At 38.9% G+C, this 23,036-nt stretch overlaps 1 protein-coding gene across 1 annotated transcript in view; it reads left to right on the plus strand.

Annotated features, from left to right (window-relative positions):
- The window catches only part of Ube3d (ubiquitin protein ligase E3D), a 133,483-nt gene that overhangs the window by 30,385 nt on the left and 80,062 nt on the right, over nt 1–23,036 (plus strand). The window contains exons 6-8 of the mRNA XM_051207786.1: nt 596–665; nt 1,634–1,742; nt 3,402–3,565. Coding sequence (XP_051063743.1) covers nt 596–665; nt 1,634–1,742; nt 3,402–3,565 — 343 coding nt within the window. The remainder of the gene's footprint in view (nt 1–595; nt 666–1,633; nt 1,743–3,401; nt 3,566–23,036) is intronic.

Here is a 23,036-nt window from a genome sequence, read left to right on the forward strand (position 1 = left end):
TTGACAAAATAAGCAGAGAATCAGATTTGGTGAGGACTGTTCGTGAATACAGTCAGTGAGATTCCATGTAGATAATGATGTCAGGGTTACAGCTCTGTGCTTTGGGGATCCTAACTAACAAGCCTTCCTCAGTCACTCTTTGGTAGCTAGTCCACAAAATTGTGGAAACAAAGATCTTAATTTTGGGCTAAGACTGTGAGATCTCAACTTCCCATGTGTAACACCTTCTTGGTATAGATGCTGAGCAGACTTCACATGACCTGAAGCCTTGGGTCTATCTTTTTTTTTTTTTTTTTTTTTTTTTTTCCCTTGGTTTTTTGAGATAGGGTCTACCAGGAACTTACTCTCTGGACCATTCTGGCCTTGAACTCACAGAGATCTGCCTGTCTCTGCCTCCTGAGTGCTGGAATTAAACATGTGAGCCCTCACTGCCCAGCTTGGAGCTATCTTTTGATCAAAGATGGAGTGTCTTTTCCTTGAAACTCAGTACTTGTGGGAAATCCAATTTTATCAGTATGTTGAGTAGTTAGGGCCAGCATGTCTGTGATAGCAGTGCATTGGGAAGATTTTTAATTTTCTTCTTTTTTGTTTCCAGAAACAACTAAATTTTACATGACAGAGATAATTATTCAGCCATCTGAGGGAAGTTTTCCTAACATACCAAGGTACAAATAATGAATCAAGTTATTGTATAATTTCAAACGTGGGAAAGGACAGGCACAGTGCATTGAGGATGCATCTCTTCATAGCTGTTTGGAAAGGGATTTTTCTGTTTAAAGTCCCTGTGAGTGGCTATTAGAAAAAACAAACTACACATATACACAACTTGAAGACCTATTCTTGCTTATGTGGTGCTATAGGCATATGTATTTATGTAAATATAATTGGAGCAGGGATTTTTTTTTTTTATTCTTATGTTCCAAAATGCTGGGCACATAGGCTTTTGAATATTAGTTCTAGTTTTAATATTGACTTGTTTAAAACTGGAAACGTGTAAATGTGGAGTCTTTGGTGTTTTTAATTCGGCAGATAAGGTGTGTCTGAGTGACTTATTGCCCTGACAAAATAACTAACAAAAGAAACTCAGGAAGAGGTGGCTTCCCACAGTTCAAGAGTACAGTGACTTAAGGCAGAGAAGTAATGGTGACAGGTCCTTGAGGTAGCTGGTGACACTGCTCAGGAAGCAGAGAGTGACAAATGCTTGTGCTCAGCTTGCTTTCGCCTTCTTATTCAGTCCTTGAAGCATGAAACAGGGCCATTCAAAGTAAAGATTGGCCTTTCTACTTTAATTATTCTAGGAATTATTCAATAATCCCTTGTAGACATGGCCAGAAATTTGCCTCCTAGGTGACTTTACGTCTTGTCAAGCTATTGGTCAATATGAATTTGTCACAGGGAAATAGGTTTGGGATGGAAAATACATTAATGATAGCAAGATGAATTTTAAGAGGAATGGAACATACACAAATACGTTCTAATTTACCAAAGTGCGTGTTAGTACAGACTTGGCAGAAGTAGATGGTGGTCAGGGAAGCTTGGCACATGCTTTTAGGTGCCTGTGTGTCCTTCTGACCCATCTTGTTAGTAAGAATTATGAGAGGTACATGGTGACAACGGCTTTCTGTACCAACAGGTCTCAGTTTGTTCAGAGTGTTGTTGCCCAGTGCCTGGTGGAGCTTTCCTCTACAAGAAGCACTTTTAGATTCACGATTCAAGGTCAGGATGGCAAAGTGTACATCTTGGTAAGAAAATTTCTCATCCACTTTTTTTTTTTTTTGTGCCCTTGTAATGCAGGGTCTCAGAAACTTTTTAGCTTCTATCATTTTATTTTCTTACCTCTCAAGTCTAGAAACTAGAACATGACCATAAACTGAACTTCTAATATCAGGTAAGCTATAAATCATGCTTACTTCATGTAAAAATACACTACTGGGTATGTCTGTATCCTGGGTTCTGAACAGAAGGAAAACTCAGTTTCTGTCCTTTAGAAGCTCATACCCAAAATGATGCTTTTTTGTGCTTGGAGATGACTCCTCTGGACAGTTTCACGTTACTCTGTATTATTCTTCTTTCTCTATATTTGTTACTTTTAGCATTAAAATGTGATACTCCTGTTTATATATGTATGCATATATACACATATACATACATACATATTTTCTACCAATATCCAACTATGTCTAAGAATTCTCACAGGTACTTGAGTTTTTAGTGAAAATAAAAACAGTATTACATTATTAGCTTTTCAGTTTCATGTAACACTGAGGATTGTTTCTTGTTGGCATAAATGTAGGTTGAATTCTATTTTTTTTGTTTTTTGTTTTTTTGTTTTTCAGAACAGGATTTCTCTGTGTGGCTTTGGAGCCTGTCCTGGAACTCACTCTGTAGACCAAGCTGGACTCCAACTCACAGAGATCCACCTGTCTCTGACTCCCGAGTGCTGGGACTAAAGGTGTGCACCGCCACCTCCCATTTGAATTCTATTCTTTAATAACTAGAATTCTACTGTATGGTCACTAAAGCCAGTGCTACAAGAAAATAATCACTACACATGCATTTGTTACTTTTTTAGAAGTAGACTTTCTAACTTAATTCAATATTAGAAAATGCATATTTTCAGATCACATAACTGTCACTCTATGTAAACTTTGTATTAATTTATCTTTTCTAGTGGGCATTCTTGTGCTCTACACATCTAGCGACCAGGCCGGCGCACCCTTTCACAGCTGCTGACTATGGAAGGACTCATAGTCCTTCTGTAGAGACTTGTCCTTGATGACAGGCTTTGCCTTGCTCAGAAAGTTGCTCTCTCTCCCTCTCCCTCTCCCTCTCCCTCTCCCTCTCCCTCTCCCTCTCTCTCCAGGGTTTTCTCTGTGTAACAATCCTGTCTGTTCTGGAAACTCTCTTTAGATCAGGCTAGCCTTGAACTCACTGAGATCTGCCTGCCTCTGCCTCCTGAGTCCTGGTATTAAAGACATGCACCACCACTGTCTGGAGCTCTATCTATTAAGCATAGTGCAAACACATAAATTTACCCACCTTCCTATTAGTTACATAGACATTTTCATTGTTCATCTCATGCCTATATTCTCATTCTATTCTTTACCTGTCATGTTGGACCCTTCACTGATGTCTGGGAGCTCCAAATATTTCAGACTGATTATAGTATTGACATTTGTATAGTAAATGGTTTTTCCTAATGACTTCCTAAAAAACTTCATATGGCTGCTCTCCCAAATGTTCTACTGTTTATTAAAAATAAGAGCCTACGCTATTTACACATTATATATGTAATTATGTTCTCCTGTTACTTTTTGTGGGTTTTTATAGTGGCAATGTACAATATAGATAAGAATAGCATTATTCTCTCTCCTCTCTGGACTTCTCTTCCCAAACTTTAGCTCTGGATTTTAAACTCAGACAGTTTGGTGATTGAACAGCTGAGAAGTTCCAGGTGTGTCAGGAAGTTCCCGCTGTTGGAAAATGCATCAGAAGCTGACTCCCGCTCTGCCTGGAATGCAGTCAAAGTCCTCTACCAGCCCTGCATCAAAGGCAGGAATGAAGAGTGAGTTGTGCTTTTGTTTTCTCTGTTGCTCATTGCGTTTCAACTGTGATCTCCATGTTGGCACTAAGAAACCCACGAGTTAAGCGCTCCTTGATGCTGCTAGGAGTCGCACTGCTGAAAATGATGCTTTGCAAACAGACAGAGTTATTACAGATAATTCCGACCAATATGCAGAGAACTTGCTTTTCCTGAAAATAATTAGCTTTTTTATTATAATCTCAGCTGTCTGTACAGATGGGCTGCTATGCTAAGATGGTATTCAACAACTCATCACTGCCTAAAGCTCTTTTCAGGCTTTCAGGGCACAGCAGTGGGAGAATAGTCCCCACCTTGGGTTTGCCTTTGTGACATGTGGAAGCGGACAAGAAACAGAACAGTAAAAACGAGAGAGGATTTTTATGCCTTCTGTGTGCCCAGTGTGCATCTGAGCCTCCCTGAGCATCCAAATCACTTAAGACTAGAACAGCCTTGTGAAGTAGGTGCTGTCTTGACCCCTGTTTTAAAGATGAGAATTCTCGGATGCGGTGGATGAAGTACATACAGGAAAGTGGAAGAGAATGAGGTAAATGGTACTTAGGAGGTTGCAGCTCTGTGCCCAAAAGCGAGAGGTTCTTCAGTTAACGTGGGTAGTAAATGGAAACTCGGAGGCAGTGAAGCGGTAGGGCATGTCTGGTGAACCACAGTCTGCAAAGCAGGAGACATCAAGGATGTTAGCGGGACAGCTGGAAGTTTATGCTCCTTCTTTGCTGTCTGGTGCATTTGATCAAATGTGTGCTAGGAAAACAGAGAGATCCCAGTGTTTTTCTCTGAGTAGTAAATAAGTGTTTTAAAAATTAGTGCTATTTTTTTTAAATTATGCAAGCAGTACAAACCATAAAAGATTCAAACAAATTGAAACAAACCATGAAAGCCATGTTCTTTTCATAAGTAAAAGGTGTGTTTGTGTGTATACAAACAGTTCTTGCTTGTATTCATTTTGCATGGACATAATTTGAGTGATATGCATATGTCTTTCACACTTAACATGAATAAAACCCTTTCATTGGAGGGTCTTCCGTGGCAGTGCATGACATTGTATGAAACAGATACATGGCAAATAGTTTAACCATTTTTTTTTTTTTTTTTTTTTTTTTTTTGTTGTTTCATAGATATTTGCATTCTTGGTTTTTTTTTTTTTTTTTTTTTGCTGTTACAATTAATGTAGAACTGTATACTGTTGCATAGTTGTTTTCTGATTATGTGTATTTTGTTTTAATAAGAGGGGTTTAAAGAGGTTGACTTGAGAGTTATGTAAATTAAAATTTTTTGATGAGTAATCTCAAACTGTGTTGTAGAATGACCCTGCAAACTTATACTGTAATCTGGAGTTACCTTTTTGCCCATTTCCCTAGGTTTTTTATTTTTATTTTTTATTTATTTATTTTCAAAGACAGGGTTTCTATGTGGCTTTGGAGGCTGTCCTGGAACTAGCTCTTGTAGATCAAGCTGATCTCAAACTCATAGAGATCCGCTTGCTTCTGAGTGCTGGGACTACAGGTGTGTGCCACCAATGCCTGGCCTCCGTTTCCCTAGTTTTATCAGGACTAATATTTAGATTTTTGTCCACATGATGCTGTTTAAACAATAAAGGGTCAGTTGATTGTCCTTATGTATTTTTGGGTATATTCGAGAACAAGCTTCTGTGTTTTGTGCTTTGAGATTTTGGAGTGGCTAATAGATGGTCAACTTTTAAGCTTCATATTGGTTATGTGCTCTGTTGATGTGTGCATATACCATTACTTAGATTTGGGTAGTCCTATTGAAATCCCTTTTATTTGTATTTCGTTTGAAACATAGTCTTGAGAAAGATGGTTTAAATCTCAAGCAGTATAAATATAGAAATCATTTTTTGTGTTGTTCTAATGTTAAGTTTTGCATTTTATAATTTGAAGGTATGTAACTTGAATGCATGTTTGTAGCATGACCATCTACCCAGTTGTATACTTCATCAATAGGGGAGTTGTTTCTTTCCCACTAATGCTAATTTTATTCCTAGTTGGTCTCATGTTACATTGCTATATTTATTGCATTTCTTTATTTACCCATACTGTGTCATTTTATTGTGTGTATGTTTCATTAATTTGTACTTTGTAAATGGCATGTTTCAAAGCTTGAATGAGGGTGAATTCATCTATGTTTTATTTGATTTTATTACCCATGTCTTATCTTAAATAGCATTCATGCTCTTCAGTGAAACAGAGTTTCACAACTCTCCTAATATTCCCTTCTCAGGTGTGCCTTTTGCTGTGTTGAAAACTGCTGTAATTCTGATGATTATGACATTTCTTCACTTATCCAGCCAAAGTCTGCCCCCTTAGCTTGCCTCTGATGCATTAGATCATTAACATATACATATATATATAGTTGTATATTTCTATAGAAATTAGAAAGTTTTTGCTTTTTATAAATGTTCATAAACATACCACTATACATTTTTGCAACGTTTCCTGTTCAGTATTCCTTGTTTTACTTGAAAAGGTGCATATCGTTTGCTTTTTGTTTTAATTTTTAAAATTTATTTTTATTTATGTGTATAGTGTTTGCATGTAGTTGCACCCTGTGTGTCCCTGTGCCCAAGGAGGTCAGGAGAGGGAATCAGGTTCATTGGGACTGAGGTTAAAGATGGTTATGAGCAGTCTTGTGGGTGCTGGAGACAGAATCTAGGTCTGCAACAAGAGCATCAGGTGCTCTTTACCCCTGAGTCTTCTCTCCAGCCTCTGGTGCTTTGTTTTTGTTCCTAGAGGTGGGATCACAGTCAGATACCAAGGCTGGCCTGGAACTCATAGTCTTGTCCAGACTGGCCTTCAATTCTCGATAATCTTCCTGCCTCAGCCTCTCAGAGTATGAGGACTATAAGTGTGAGAAATTAATGGCTTGATAAATTATACTTTCTAGTTGTTCTTCTAAATTTGTACTTAAGTCTTTAATATCTAAAAGTATCTTACACCTGATCTGTCTCTCTGAAAAAACAATTAAACACCTTTTTAAGACGTTTAGTGTGTGCACACTTGCTGCAACATGTTAGTGGAGATCAGTGGACAACCTATGGGAGTCAGTTCTTTCCCTCCTATGTTCTGGGGATTGAACTCAGGTCCTCAGACTCAACAGCAAGTACCCTTACTTAATGTGATATCTCTCCAACCCTGAAAACCCATTAAGATATTCTCTTTGGTTGCCTTAAGATTTCATATAGGTGTATAGAATGGGCAATTGTATACAGAATTTTGTCAAATCATACCTCTTCCTAAGGATATGATACCCTCTTGAGACTAATAAATTATTCTTAAACCTTCCTATTTCTATTTTCTCTATTCACTTCTTTCTTCCTATATTAGCTCTTTTTTTTTTTTTTTTTTTTTTTTTTTTTTTTGCTGTTGTTGTTTTTTGAGAGGAGCATTTGAGTTTAATACCTGTTTTTCAAGGCTTTTCTCTTCCCATATGTTTGAGGGATTGATTAAAATTCCTGTGCTAGAAGGGATACTCTGGTTGCTAATGCTGCCTCTGTTCTGCCCGCCTTGCTTAAGAAAGAATTCAATGCAGTGTCTTTGTACAGTGACACAGGGTATTTCTTTGGTAATTGTAGTTCCTGTGCTGTTGACCATAGATTCTTGGTACCATAGCCTGCCTTCGTAATTGAGAGATAAAGAATTAGGAAGGGTGGGCCAGTAAAGATGCAATGTGAACCACTTTGCCATTATTGTTTTGTTTTATTTGTGTTTTGGACAGGGTCTCTTATAACCAAGGCTGACTTGGAGCTACATTCCTGTCTATAATCCTGAATGTTGATATTAGAGTATGTACCGCCATGCACAACTCATTTTTCTTTTGGTAACTTTTGAATATTAAAAATGATCCCACTATATTGATAAATTGCATATTCATTGTGTGAAGGATCTTTAAATTTGGAACAGTACAAGAATTTCATGAACTTTCCCTGTTATTTTACTCATTCTTTGTTTTAAATCTTTGTATGTATGTGCGTGAGAGTGCATGCCATGGCACATGTGTGGTAGCCTTGGGTGTCTGTTCTCAACATACCACCCCCTTGTTTTTAGTTAGGGTCACTGATTGTTTTGCCACTGCATATGCCAGGCTCTCTTGACCCCTTCTCTCATCTTGCAGTAGGAGCTCTAAGATTAGAGACAAACACTACCATGTCCAGTTTTCTGGATTTGGGGGTCAGAGTTCAGGTCTGCACACTTGGACAGTAAGCACTTTGTTCACCGAGCCCCTCTCAAGCACTATTTTGATGGGGGATGTCCTCCTGTATATATATATTTCTCTTATTGGTTGATAAATAAAACATTGTTTGGCCAATGAGGCAGGAAGATAGGCAGGGTGAGGAGACAAGGAGAATTCCGGGAAAGGTGTGCAAAGGGAACCCGTCAAAAGGAATCACCATGTAGGGACTGGGATGAAAGGAAGACACAGGCATTCTTTGGTAAGATGAGACCACTTGGAAATACACAGATTAATAGAAATGGGTTAATAATTAAGATAGAACTAGCCAATAAGAAGCCCTAGCATCTATTAACAGTTTAATTAATATAGCATCTCTGTGTGTTCATCTGGAACTCAAAATCAACTGTGAGACCAGGCTAGAAAGACATTCCAGCAATACCATTTCACTCATTCTTAATGCATACCTGCAGAATGGGAATTCACTAACATTAATCAGTTGTGTTTTGCTGTGTTTGATTAGAAAAGAAAAAAGTGCTTCCAAATAACTTGGGGGACAGTTCATGTCTAGTAAACGACTCTGATTCCTTATCTTGTCTATTGAATAAAATAATTTTTATTGTCTTTTTCTTCCTTCATTTTCACCCCAAAGGTCAACAGGAATCTTGTAATTTGGCTAGCATAATCTGAGTGATTTATTTTTTAGTCTTTTAAGCACGTTATTGTCTTTTTTGGGGGGGTATAGCTGAGCAAACTGTAGACTCTCTGGCATATTCTTGACACATGGATGGTACATTATTTTAATCCCATTGGCTAGAGATTTTTTTTCCTAGTGTGAGTGTGGATGGCCAGATGGTAGTCTAAAAGAGGAAAACAGCAAATGTAACTATGGTTTTATTTCCTTGAGCACTCACAAAAAGAAAAAAAAAAATAAAACTGGCATGTAATATTTTTAGAATGTTCGTTCTTTCTAGCAACATCACTCATCATTTTGAAGAATGTTTCTTCATGCCTTCCCTCCTTGCTTCAACCAGCATTTTATATGTGGATGAGCACCAATTTTTTTGTTTGCTTATTTATTTTATTTTTTTATTCCTACTGGCCCATGTTTTATTCTGGCAGAATAATGTATTTCATGTTTTACATTATGTAGTTTGCATATCAGAGCTTAGATTCTGTGTACTAACTTTTTAACATTGGACATAACTTCTATAGTTTGATTCTGCTATTTTCTCAAACTATATACAGCTTCATATTCACTAGACTTGGGGTATCTTTGCCCACAGTGGATATTTGGCAATGTCTGGAGACATGTTTAGTTGTTACAACTTGAAAGCATCTAGTAAGTTGTTAAAGAATTCTCTTAAATATCCTGTGTATTGAGGAGAACTGCCTATAACAAAGAATTTTCTGGTCCCAAATATTAATATGCCAAAGATGAAAACCTGCTTAAAAATATCTCTTGAAGTCAGGCTACTTCCTGCCTTATCCTTCCATGTGTGATAGCCCACAATTTTCTTGAAATTGTATTTAGATTAGTAAATAAAATCAATTCTACTATGGTATGAACCAAAATCTTTGTGATATCACAGGCTAACAGAGTAAATGGTGGAATAGAACAAAATTTTTGTTGTTGTACTTCTGCTTTTCTGTAAGGGGATGGTCTTTACAGTGACATGCCCAGAGTGTGACTCCTTTGGTTGCTGTGTTTTGAGTGGCTTCTATACTGTTTCCCAATGCCATCCTAGCAGTTTTCAGGTGCACCATGTACCTCGACACCCAACCCCTCCACTATCCCCCCACCCCTCCATTCCCCACCCCCATCCCCATTTGGGCTTTTATGTTTGTATGTCTCTTGATTTTTCTTCCTTTCCTCTCCTTTTGGCTTAGCTGTTTTTGTTTGGGTGTGGGGTAGCTTTAAGGAGGGAGGAGTTTGCTTTGAAATGAGCCCAACTAAAGGATAGGAGGAGAGATCTCAGTGCAGCCTTGATGAGCATTGTCTGATGATCAGTGATTGTCCAAGTCTCACTGCTGCTACTCTGATAAAACCATGACCAAAAGCAACCAAAAGACAGGGTTTATTTCAGTTTACAGGTAATAATCTGGCATCCAGAGAAGCTGGAGGCAGGAAGCTAGAGGCAGGAACTGAAGCCGAGACCATGGAGGAGTGCTGCTTACTGTCTTGCTCCCCAAGGATATGGCAAAGGCCAGCATTGACTCAATACTGTATGCTGGGTGGTTAGGGCTCATTTTAGAGGGATGTACACTTTTGACTGATGAGAAAGATAGAGCAAACAATGTTAATTTGTGACAATTTTTATGTTTAGCAAGATATCCAAAGGCCTACTATTCAATAATTATACAACCTCATAAACCATTTGGTGTTAGCTAATTTGAATGCTATGTGTAGATGATGCTGTAGATGCTGCAAGTCCTAAAGAATGTTATATCAAGCCATCTACAGGAAGTGTCTTCTTCCACTGTCCTGTAGAAACTGTAAGGTGATATCGCTGGTACATCCCAGGAAACATTGACCTTGCAGAGTAGGGCAGACTCAAACTTCAGATGTGAATACCTACCCCTTGCATTTTACATAAGAGGAAACTGGGGACCAGAAATAAGTTCAGTTTGTCACTGACAGCCAAGATTAGGGCTTCACACTGAGTATTTCTCCCTTATGCCACATCTTCTCACTATGAAATTTTAGGAGATGTGAAAGATGGGCTATAAGTGCATATTTTACTTGAGAAGTGCTCCTCTATTAATTTAGAAGATTGATGCCAGCATACTCTTTGCTCCCCCAAATATACCACTTGTCTTCTATCCAGTGCATATATATCTCATGTGTTACACTAATAGCAGAAAGTTCTGGGTTATATGTTTATATTTGACATTTCAGATCAGAACTTAATGATACCAAAATACAGATTCCATTTTTTTTTTTTTTAAGTCCAGTGTCTTTACTTCTTAGAACAGGAAACCATCAAATAGGAATTGACAGTTGGATGAAGTGGGTCCGTCACCTATCAGACAATACAAAGGCTTCCTTAGGATCATACCCATACATTTGTCTGCCATTCACGAATTCTCACCCAAACGTTCCCATAGAGAGGCAATTCCTTTTTATATACATATTCATTACATATTTCATTTGTGGTTAGAAAAATCTCTCTTTAGACTGTATATGTACAATAGCCTAAACTGCAGCTTATTTCACTTGGAATTCCTACACGATCCATGAATAGTTTGAAGTCACTAAGGAACTGACCAGAAAGAAGACCATGGCATATAATAGAAGTGGGTGTTGCCTCTAGAGATTCTCACTCTCTTAGGAAAGGCACATTGTGGGAAAGATACAGTCATAATATGTGAGTGTGAAAGGAGGGAAGGACAGTGTGTATGTGACATCGTTGCTTTACTGCTTCCCCTACGCACTTACCAAGGACAAATGCAGAGAGCAGAGTGTCCGGTTCACTGAGGTTAAAGTTTTGTTGTCTCGCTGCAGGATATGGTGTTACTAATGAACGTTTGGTGTTGGAAAGGGATTGCTGCTTCTAATCACTTACTGAAACTTAGCTGGGGCTTAGGAGAAGGCTTTTAATTAGATGTCTGCACTTTCTCAATTATTATTTTTGAAAACACTACAGATTGTTGATGGGAAATGATCTCTTTTGAAAGTGCATTAGATTTCAGTCCCTTAATGGATGGAATTTTAGCAGTCACCCAAATGTGTGCTTTCAGTTAAATTTTTGTCTCTGTTTTCTGTGAGGTTTGAAATCCTGTTTGGTAAAGAAATGAGTTGGCTACACATGTTGTAATGATTATAGAGAAGAGGGTCCAAAGTTTTACTTTGACTTTGTCATGAAAAACACAGAATGTTCCTGGCTGGCGATGATTTCATCTAGGATTTTAGGTCAAAAGGTTGAACTGTGACTCCTATTGTCTATAGCATTTGGGATTTTTTTTTTTTTTCTTTTCCATCCAGACTGCTATAAGAACCCTCCAAGAGCAGACACTTCTGTTGAAACCCTAATCAATTGGACATTTCTTATTTGACATTCCCCTTATCATTCCTGGTTGATACTGTAATGTTCCCTGTGTGGAAGGAAGCCTTTCTGAAACGAAGGTGGAGCTTCAGGCCCAAAGCCTCTTTCTGTATTACTTACTGCCTCTGAGGGGCATGCTCTGTAACTGTGACATTGCCCCAGTCAGACCTGAGCTGTTGCAGAAGCACTGTCTCCCTGCTACAGTTCAGCCAGTAATCTTCAGTTCCTCAGGCAACGTTCCTGAGGAATAATGCCAAAGTCATAGGAACAGATGCCGCTGCTCATCCCTCTGTGTGAGTAACCGCAGTAAATGGGTTGTGTGGTCTCCTGACAGCTGAATGTACTTAGGTATCTACCTGCCTCTCTCCTCCTCTCTCACTCCCACTTCTGGGATTGCAAATGTGCTTAACTCATCTGGCCATGTACATGGGTGTTAGGGATCTGAACTCACCAACTAAGCTATCTCCCTAGCCAACTACACTGTAGTATTCTTTTGCAATTTATTTCTCCACACAGCATTATGTCTTTCTCAATGCATGCAAATGTGTTTTTAAAACTGCTGTATAATATTCCATAATGTAGATATTTTATGATTTTGATATTTAAATTTTTCTTGGGTATTAACTGTTCTTCAGTAGAAACCCTTGTGTATACTGCTTTTCACACCTCTGAAGGCCTTTCTTTAAAGTGAATGGAGAGATTGCAGACATGGCTCAACGGTGTAGAATGCTGTCTGCTCTTCTACTCATTATTTTTTAAAAATTATAATCTGATATTCTCTTAATCTTGGTTTCCCTTCCTTATTTTTGTCTCTCAAATTTTTGGCCATTGTTTTAGGCTGGCTTACATATTCTTTTGATGTGTCTCATACTTGTAATTTTGAATATCTCTTTATTGTTGAGATCACAGTATACTCCAGGGTCTAGAATTGGCCACTGAAGAAGGCCTGGTCCTATTGGTGGCAGATCGGAAGTAGTGATAGTTCCAATGGTCAGTTGTCTGTTTTCCCAGGACTGCTCTCCTTGACACTTTCATCCCCTTGCCTATTCCAGCGAGTCACATCAGCAATCTTACTAATTACAGCCACTCGATAGAATTGCAGTTTATATGGTGATTCTTTCTCGGAGCACCTTCCTTATGTTTGTTAGACCTTTGAGTCTCTTCTATGAACATCTGTTTATATTCCTTTGCTTCCTTACACTGGTGTCTGTGTGTGAGAAAAAGTGTTATAGATTGTGGGTATCAACCCTTTATCTGGTCCTGAATGTTAACGCTTTATACCCTGTAACTCACTTTTAAACGTTATGGGTTTTTGGTTTTTTTTTTTCTTTTTTTTTTTTCTTTTGGTTTGTTTGTTTTTTGTTGTTGTTTTTTTTTTTTTTGACACACAGATGTTTTAAATTTTTGTCTCCTTGTAATTGAAATTGGAGTCAAAAGCTTTTGCTATGTGTCCTATTTAAGATCTTTGTAGTAAGTCTACCTATGCTTTATCCTTGCCATTTACTGAATGGCCTGATTCAGAGGCCAATGGACATGTATTAAGGAAACTCACTGTTCTCAGTCCTTAGAATTCAGTCCTGTCAAATTTCTTCTGGGAAGTGCTTGCCTCTGCATTCTGACTTTCTTCTGCCTTCTGACCCTTTCCCTTTCTATTTTTCAAGTCTTTCTTTCTTTCTTTCTTTCTTTTTTTTTTCATGCTATTCCTTTATTTTACTAGAGCCTAGGAATGCTCTCCCAGCTCTTTGCTAACTTCTGTTCTCATTGGTAGAAACTAATTTCTGGACTGGGGAGATGGCATAGTTGTCTAAGTGCCTGCTGAAGGCATGAGTTCAAATCCCCCAGAAACCACCCATATAAAAAGTAGGGTGCAGTGGTGGATGCCTATAACCCCAGTTCTGAGGGATTAGAGTTAGAAGCTCATTGGCCAACCAGCATAAGCCAATTGATGAGCCTCATTTCAGTTAGAGGGCCTGTATCGAAAAACTAGAGGGTGGAGAGTGATGGAGAAAAGACTCCACCCAACATCAACTTCTGACCTCCACTCAAGGCATATGCACATGTGTGCATACCCCCCCACCACAAGTATATATACAACACACACACACACACACACACACACACACACACACACTCATGCTGAGTAAAACCACTAGTGTTCACACTGCACTTCCTTTGACTAAGTTCTTTACTTGTATTCCTGTCTGGTTGTCTCTGCTGCAAATTCCACTGACATCTCATCTCAAATGCTGTGTTCCCAAGGTAGAAAGGAAAATCCTCCCAGTGAGATATGTTCCCCCCCCCCTTTGATTTCTATGAATGGTTTCATTAGTTCTTTTCATTACCTGGGCAGCTGCTTTTGTTCTCAGTAGACTGATCCATCAGCATGCCTGTTCACCTGCTCCTCTAGCTGCCTAATGAAACCTATTCGTAGCTGTTGGTTTTGAGCCTCATTTCAATGTCTTTTTCCTTCCCTCCATTACCTGTTAGTTGCAAACAGCAGTCCTAATCAGCTACGCACAGACCTTAGTTTATTAGGCCTTAAAGCCATGGCCCTGTGAACAGCTTAAAACCATCCTGCCATCTTTCTTCTCTTTCCCACTTCCCTCACCTGCTGGCTGTCTTTGCAAATGCTTGCTTTATTTTCCAACTTTGTTGAATTTCCTTTCCTTTTTCTTGATTTGCTTTCTCTGGACTTCTTTGGACCAAGTTTTAATGACTACTCATGTACCTGTCTCATCCCTTTGCAATCATTTCTTAGTCTCTGAGTAATTTTTATGTTTGTCTTAATTTACCAGGTATCTTTAATGTCTTTGATAAAATGACTTTTAAAAACTACTGCAATAATATAAAATTTTAGTGGTGGAAAGGGGGAGCTTGATTGATTAGAAATGTCCTGTTCTTGGCAGAATTCTTAACAAAACTGCACTACAGATGGTTATAAATTAATTTAAATTAGACATTTATTTTACATATGACTCAGTAGGTATATTCTAAGGGAGCACAATGAAACTAAAACATTGCTGCCCTAACTGGGAAAGATTGCCATGGGGCTTCATGCTGTTGATTCAGAAATGGGTTTCTTAACTTTAAGAATGTTATCTGTATGGAGATGGTGGCACTTCAAAGTATAAGACTATTGTAGGAATGATTCTCCCACTGGTAGTTGGAAGTGATGGCTAGGGCATTTGATATTGAGCTGACCTGAAGCATCTGGGGCACTGAGAAATTACAGAAAACCATAGCATTTTGCAGTCTGAGGGAATGTGATGGAGACAGCCTGAAATGTGGTCCCTGATTTTCTGAATGTGTACAGCTATCATCAGATCAAGTGACAGCCTCCATTCCAGGCTTTAATTTATTCCCTTTGGTGTCAGATTTATAGTGTTAAGTAATTAACAGCCAATTCCTTGACCATGGGATACTTTTGGGCACTTTAAATAGTTTTATCCCAAGTTCTTTATTAAGTTTGATTTGACTTATAGGCTAAAGGTTTTGTTTTCTCTTGGTGTAAGTAGTTAATGAATGTAGTGCTTAGCCTCAGATGCAGCACAATAGAAAATTCACTGGGAGTCCTCATGTGTGCAGTTTGCTGGTTGGAGGTTGGGAGACAAAAATACAAGTAAGACAGCATTATTTCTGGAATCTATTATCTTATCTTGGAAACTGATACATATCGTATACTGTGATAGACAAGCAAGGTGCATGCTCGTTCATTTGAATTAAGAAAAACTTGACAGAGATGGCAGTGCTTGCTGAGAGGCCTGTGGGGTGAGAGATTATTGGAGCAGGATGTTAAAGAGTAGACAGCTCTGCAAAGGTAGAATGGTGGAGGATATATTTCCCTAAATGTATTTCAAATGATGTTAATAATTCTGTGTGTGTGAGAAATGAAGAAAAAGATGTTATAGCCAAATAATACTAGGTGAGATTGTCTTGGTAAAATGTTGTTCATTGATTCATATTATTTTGCTGTGCAATAAATCGTGCCTTTGTTGACTTGTATATAAGTATGCATACTGCTTCAGTTGTCTTTATATTCAGAAATTCAGTATGAAATGGTGTGAGGTATGTGGAGTATGAAGAGCTTATGAATCTTGTGTAATCACGGGATTATTTTTTCACACACATACATGCACCCTACCCTACTAGACATAGGGTTCTGGGTCAGTTTGTTTATTATGCATTTAACTTATTCACAGTCTGTTATGCATGCCCAGGTGATTACATCTATTCAAATGCTGCTGTCATAGATCATGAAGTCTGGCAAAAGGACTGATCTATCTAGAGTTACATAAACCGTCATTTACCTGGTGGCTATATACAAGAGACCAATTGCAGAGACAGACAGATGCAATCTCTGGAGTGGTTTCTAACACCGAGTATGAAGCAGCATCACTGTTTGGCTTCTTGTGTTGAACTCTTCCTGGTGTGCTGAGCTGTAAATAGAAAATAAACTGTCCCATGTGAAACTGCAGCTATTGGATCCACTCTCCAAGTGCACACACATAGTGAGATGGTACTCACCATGGCATCACGTCCTAGAGAAGAGCGAAGGATGTGTGGGAGTTATTCATCCTAACCTCTCCTCTGCCTCTAGATCACAGTTCAGTTTGAAAATCCAGTTTCCCCATTTTCTCTTCTTTTCCCTAAAGTGCATTTATGTCTTTCCAAGAATTAAGTGACTTATGTTCCCACTTCTTTGCCTGGGAGTCAAGCCTTTGTATATGTTGGGCATTGTGGAAGATAGTATGAATTCTCTGCATGTTTATACACGGGGCAGCTGAAACAAAGGAAAATGTTAAGTTGACTTACAGCTGTTTCTTTGCATGTAGATCATCCCTTTCCATTGATGTATTATGTACCCCTGTCTGTGAAACTGGTCGGTGCGCAGGTGACTTGTACCTCTTAGTCCCTGAAGCTCTATTCATTGTTCCTGACAGCTCTGCCTCCCAAGGCTACCTGGTAGGTTTGTGTATGTGCAGGTCCAGAGTAGATCTTTCCCATAAGGGAAAATGCTAAAAGTTGGGAATTCAGGAAATGCTCTGGGGAGAACAGAGGTTTTTCAGTCCGTTTGGAAGGCAGATTTTAACTGGTTCAGGATCATTATCCTCACTTTGTTTTTTTTTAATTTTCACAAAATAGTCAACCCCTATTTCAATAAAATTTACCCTTTTTCCATCCTTTTATATAAGGTCTTCCATAGCCAATATTTGTGGGAGGAGGATCTTAAACTGGAGAAGCATGGCTCAAGACTCGTCATTATCCATTCGTTTTATAGTCGAATTCATTTGTAGAAGTTAAGTAGCCAAAGATTCTACTTAGATGCTTTCAAAAATTGTTTGCTGTCAGATTTGCAGAATCGCTTATGAAGCACCACTTGATTTTCCTCCAATTTGGTGTATTAATGTGTTAGTCCTAGATATTTATGAAATAAGCATGGTGCTCGGATCAGTGGGGAGACTCCAAGCAGATGAGGAATAATGCCCAGATCCAGCCTGATGGCTCAGGTGATAAAGGTGCCCACTACCAACCCTGGCCACCTGACTGTGATCCCCAGGACCCACGTCACAGAAAGAAAGGAGTCCTGCAAGTTGTCCTCTGACTGCCACTCATGGACTGTGGCTATTTAAGCACAATATCCATATCACACATAAATCACAATTAAATGAAATAAATATTGTTTAAAAATTTTAAAAATCTTAATCCTATCTTCTTGTTATCATTCAGTTCCTGGGAGGGGTGGAACAGTTTTAAAATGTGTTCACATGTTCTCTGACATTGCTCCTTTCAAGAGATGGAGCTGAATCCCTTTCGCTTGTGAGTGTGAGCGGAACTAGTGACTTCTCACACATGGGACAAAGCCATGTGCAGTGACTTCCAAGAGTAGGCACATATAAAGTCACAGTGGGTCCCTTATATTGTGCCATGGATTACTTACCATGTAGGTATCCACCTGACGGAATGAAGAAAATGTGGCCACAAGGGGCCTTGTAATGAGGGGAGGTTTCCAATGATGGCCAGGTGAACTCATCATCACAGGAGTAGACCTGTTAGCCATGTAGAGACTGTAGATGCATTGAGCCTCTGAAGACATCTTGACTGTAATCCAAGGAGAGATTTAAAAGCAGACTCACCCTGCTAAGTTTCCAGATTCCTGCCCTGCAGCAATCGTCCGCTGTTTGTAGTTTTAAGCATGCTTCTGGGTACTTGCAATACAGGAATAGATAATGAATTCAGGAGATGTGGAAGAGACTTGGAGTCTTTTGACATATTGCCCTCATCTTGAACAAATTTCAGGGTAGCAGCAAATCTTTTAAAATTAAATAGTAAATGATGTATACGTGTATGTCTGGGTTTTTTTTTTTTTTTTTTTTTGGCAACTATTCATAACTACCTGTTTTAAAAAGAAGCCCTTAAAATCTCCAAAAGACTACATATTGCACAGTGTATATTTTATTCAGAAGATATGACCAATTAGAATTCATTGGAGAAGATAGCTCTTCTAAGTAACTGACATCCATGTGTTGATCTAGAGTGGAATCAACTTGGGCTTTGTAAAAAACAAAAAGAGAACTTACCTAGACATGCAGGACAATGTGTGCTTGATTGGCTTAGATCGGGGTGGGCAAACTATAGGTAGCTGAACAAATCCAGGTTTTCCCTTTACCTTTATAGTATTACTGCAGCATAAGCATGCCCATCTACACACTTATCCTCTGCCTATCTTTACTCTCCAATAGCAGGCTTGAGTATTTGTGACATATATCCACAAAGAATGAAATATTCAGCCAGACCCTTTATGGAAAAGTTTGCTGACCTTTACGTCAAAATATCGAGGTGAGGCAGACATCCTTGTGGCATAACATCAGTAGCTAAATTCACCTTTGTAGCTGATGAGTGAATTGTGCTTCATGCTGTGTGGCTGTCTTTCAGCTCAATTGTACATGAGCATTCCTTTCCCTCAGTTGACTGGACTAATAGTCCTGGTCTAACCACTACCCAGCTAGCCTCCTGGAGACATGAGATCTCTGGAGCTGAGGGCAGGGGTTAATAATGATGGGTCAGAGGTAAACACCCTGGAACCTTGAATTGCCAATCCTGGTTCTTCAGCCATATAGGGTAAATGTAGGAGAGGGCTGCTGGTGTTTGTTGCAACAAAGGAATTCTTGCTTCTTCTGTGTTTGTCTGAACTTGAGTTTTCCTTTCTGCCTGACAGATCTTGTAAACTTCATCTATAAATGATGCCTACATTGTTTTGAAATAAGACGCTTGAGGGCTGGATTCTAGATATTTTCCTTTCTAATTCCATTTTTGTATAGTATAGGAACTTCCTTTCCTAAGAGTTACAGATTGATCCTTGCAGGTAAAAGTGGAATTCACTTAGTGTTGAGCTTAATTCTGGTTCTTCAGGTCAGATTCCATTTTTGTTTCCCAATAAATCAAGTAACAGGTAATAGGGCCCTAATTTTGAGTGCTCATGCACAAACTTTATATTTTAATAACTGAGATATTTCTTAAGCTTTAATATTTAGCAATAGGCTAATGTCAGTGTTTTATAGAGTGATTTGCAGCTATTTCTACTGACTGACTATCCTGTCCTCTGTCTCAGATACAAGGTGGTGGGAGCTTACATGAGCCCTGCTAATGTCCTCAGCAGACAAGAGCAATGGCCAGTCTTGCATCTCTATCTGTAGCTCATTGTTCAAGAGTTCTATCTCAGCCAGGCATAGAGGCACATTCTTTTAATCCCAACACTTGAGAGTCAGAGATAGGAAGGTCGCTGTGAATTAAGACCAGCCTGGTTAATGTAGTGAGTTCCAGGACAGCCAGGGCTATATAGTGAGACTCTGTCTCAAAAATCAAAACCTACCCAACAGAGAGTTCTGTCTCTATAGCATTTCATTTTCTTTATTTTTTACTTTGCTGAGTAGGGGTTTGGTCTCTCAGAGGACTTAGGCTAATTTCCTATGAGTTCAAAGTGCATAACATCATTAGTTGACTTTTGTTGTACTGTTTTGAATTAAAGGAGTATTAGAAAATAATACTTTCCATTTTTCAGTAAAGTCTGTGCTGTTTCTTTGTCTTTGTTCCTCTACTCATACTTAAGTAGCTAGGTATAAATTTTAAAGTAAAGGATCATGACAGTTGGGTTTACTCTGAATTGACTACCTTCTGTTCCCCAGGAGAAAGAAGGTGCCTGGAGTCTGGTATTCATTGTTGCCATGTGTATTTCCATAAATAAGAGGATACACTGTTGACAGCCACTGTTGACTGAAGAACACTTATGATTTTGTTAAACACAGATCTTAAAATTATACATTTTTAATGTATGTCTGTTTAAATGTGGTATAAATGTTGTGCCATTTTTTATAATTTATTTTTCTCACATAATATTGTATCTTAAAGCATTGTCAGTACTAATATATGTATCCATTACTTCAATTGCTATAAATTCTTTCTAGGTCCAGATGGGCCTCCATTTGGTTATCATCCTTCTAGTGTACACTTAGCTTGTTTCAATCCGCATTACACATACTACATTAGGAAGCATGCCTGTTCAGATCTCTCTTGAATGTGTATAACCGGGTCAATCAATACACCTGCAGTTTTATGTTATAATTTCAAATAGCTTTCCAACATTGTAAAGGTTTCCATTCTTCACATATGGTCAACAATGTCTTAATATTGACAATTTGATATTTTGCATCCATAAATAGTATTTTTTTAATAACTTGTATGATTGAGAATTGACTTTAATTTATTTTAAAAACTTACATTCATGTCATAAGACTATTGTTGGAAAAATTTATTTTGGGGAATCACTATAAAAGCAAAACCTTTAAAAACAACTTTTAAATTGCATTTATTTAATATTTATTGTTTATTTTGGAGGAGGTGCATGTGAAGCATAGTGTGCATTTGGAGGCCACAAGGCAGTGAGTAGGAGGACTTTGCTCTCTTATTCCATCCTGTGGATCTTGGGCATGGAACTCAGGTCATCTGGCTTGGTGGCCAGCACCTTTACCCTCTCAGCCATCTCACTGTCCCCAAAGTTCTTTTCGCATGGGAAGTAAAAGAGAGAGAAAGAGAGAACCCACAGATTGAAAGAAACATAAACATCAATTTACCAACTTGTTATATGTGAACTTTATTGTATACTCAAATGAACTAAAGTTAAAATGGATATGAGCAAATGTATATTTGATGAGACTAAATAGTTAGTTTGTAAGTATAGTAATTGTTTTACCTCGTTTTCTATTTCTTTTATAAATACCAGGACCAAAACCAACTTAGTCAAGGAAGGGTTTCATCTTACATTTTATAGTTCATCATTGAGAGAAGCCAAGGCAGAAATTCAAGGCAGGAGCTTGAATCAGAAACCATGGAGGAATGCTGTTTACTGTCTTGTTCTCTGCTTCTGTTCAGCTAGCTTCCCTAAATAGCCCAAGCCCACCTGCCAAGGAGTGGCTCTGCCTATAGTAGGTGTCATAGTTAGGGTTTTAATTGCTGTGAAGAGACACCATGGTCACAGCCACTTTTTCCTTTATAAAAGTTTTCCTTTATAAACATTTAATTTGGGCAGCTTCCAGTTTCAGAGGTTCAGTCCATTATCATCATGGCAGGAAACAAGGCAGCATACAGGCATGGTGCTGGAAAAAGAGTTACAAGTTCTACATCTTGATCTACAGGCAGCAGGAAGTCAACTATGACACTGGATGTAGCTTGAGCATAGGAGACCTCAAAGTCCACTTCCACAGTGACACACATCCTTCAACAAGGCAAACACACTCCAAGGCCACATTGACTAAGAGTGCCATTCCCTTTAAAGACCAGTTTCTTTCAACCTACCCCAGTGGGGTAGGGCCCCCTCCATCAATAAGCAATCAAGATAATGTTCCACAGGCATACCCATAGGGCAGTCAGATGTAGGCAGTTCCTCAACTGAGGTCCTTCTTTCCATGGTTTGAATGTCAGTAGCTATCACAATCATACTATGGACACAACACTTCAAAAGGTTTCTTTCTTTTTTTTCTTAAGGTTATAATTTAGTATGCTACAGTGTGCAGGGTAATAATATGGATCTATTTGTATTCTTCTACATGCTGACATCTGGTTGGACCAGCACCATTTGTTGAAGATGCCTTCTTTTTTTTTTTCCTCTTATATAATTTTGACTTGTCATAGTTCTCATAAAACTGGTAATCAATCTTCCACAGGACCCATCTATACAACTCTTGGGCATATACCCAAAGGATGCTTAATCATATTACAAGGACACCATCTCAAGGTCCATAGCACCTTTTTTTTTTTTTTTTTTTTTTTTTTTTTTTTTTTTTTTGTAATAGCCAGAACCTGGAAACAACCTGGATAGCCCTCAGCCAAGGAATGAATACGGAAAGTGTGGTACATTTATACAATGGTGTATTACTTAGCTGTTAAAAACAAGGACACCAGGAAATTTGAAGGCAAATAGGGACTAGAAAAAGATCATACTGGCTGAGGTAACTCAGACTGAGAAAGGCAAACATGTGTGTACTCACTCATAAGTGGATCTTAGCTGTAAAGAGTCACTATGCTACAGTCCAGAGCCCAAGAGAGACTAGGTAACAAGGAGGGCTCATGGCGGGATGGGAAGGGAAATAGAGATTTCATGGGTGGACTGAGGGTGGGTGGGGATGGGAGCATGAGCAGCCAGGTTGGAGGCTATGGGGATGGAGTGGGAGACTAGTGAAAGAGAGCACTGGGAAAGGGGGCCATTCGAGGTCAGGCAAAAACCTGGTACAAGGGAGTCTCCCAGCTAAGACTGCTAGCAGTAAGTAGAGTGAATGGCCATCTCCTGTGACCAGATTGGTGCCTAGCCCAGCTGCCATTAGGGAAGCTTTATCCAGCAACAGATGGAAACAGCCAAACAGATGGGTCTCCACAGCCAAACATTAGATGGGGTTCGGGAATCCTGCAGAAAAGGGGGCAAAAGGATTGTAGGAATCAGAAGGGTCAAGGACACCACAAAAACCCCCACAGGACCAACTAACCTGGTCTCATAGGGGCTCACAGAGACTGAACTGACAGCCATTGGCCCTCTTGTGGGACTCCTAACAGCGGGAGCACAGGGGCTGTCGCTTACTTTTTTACTGGCTTTTGGGACCCTGCCCCTCATACCCGTCTTACTGCAGCTCTATATGCCATGTTTTGTTGATACTCGTGGG

The sequence above is a fragment of the Phodopus roborovskii genome, unplaced genomic scaffold (genome assembly GCF_943737965.1).
Source record: "Phodopus roborovskii unplaced genomic scaffold, PHOROB, whole genome shotgun sequence".
In the NCBI taxonomy this organism is placed as follows: domain Eukaryota; kingdom Metazoa; phylum Chordata; class Mammalia; order Rodentia; family Cricetidae; genus Phodopus; species Phodopus roborovskii.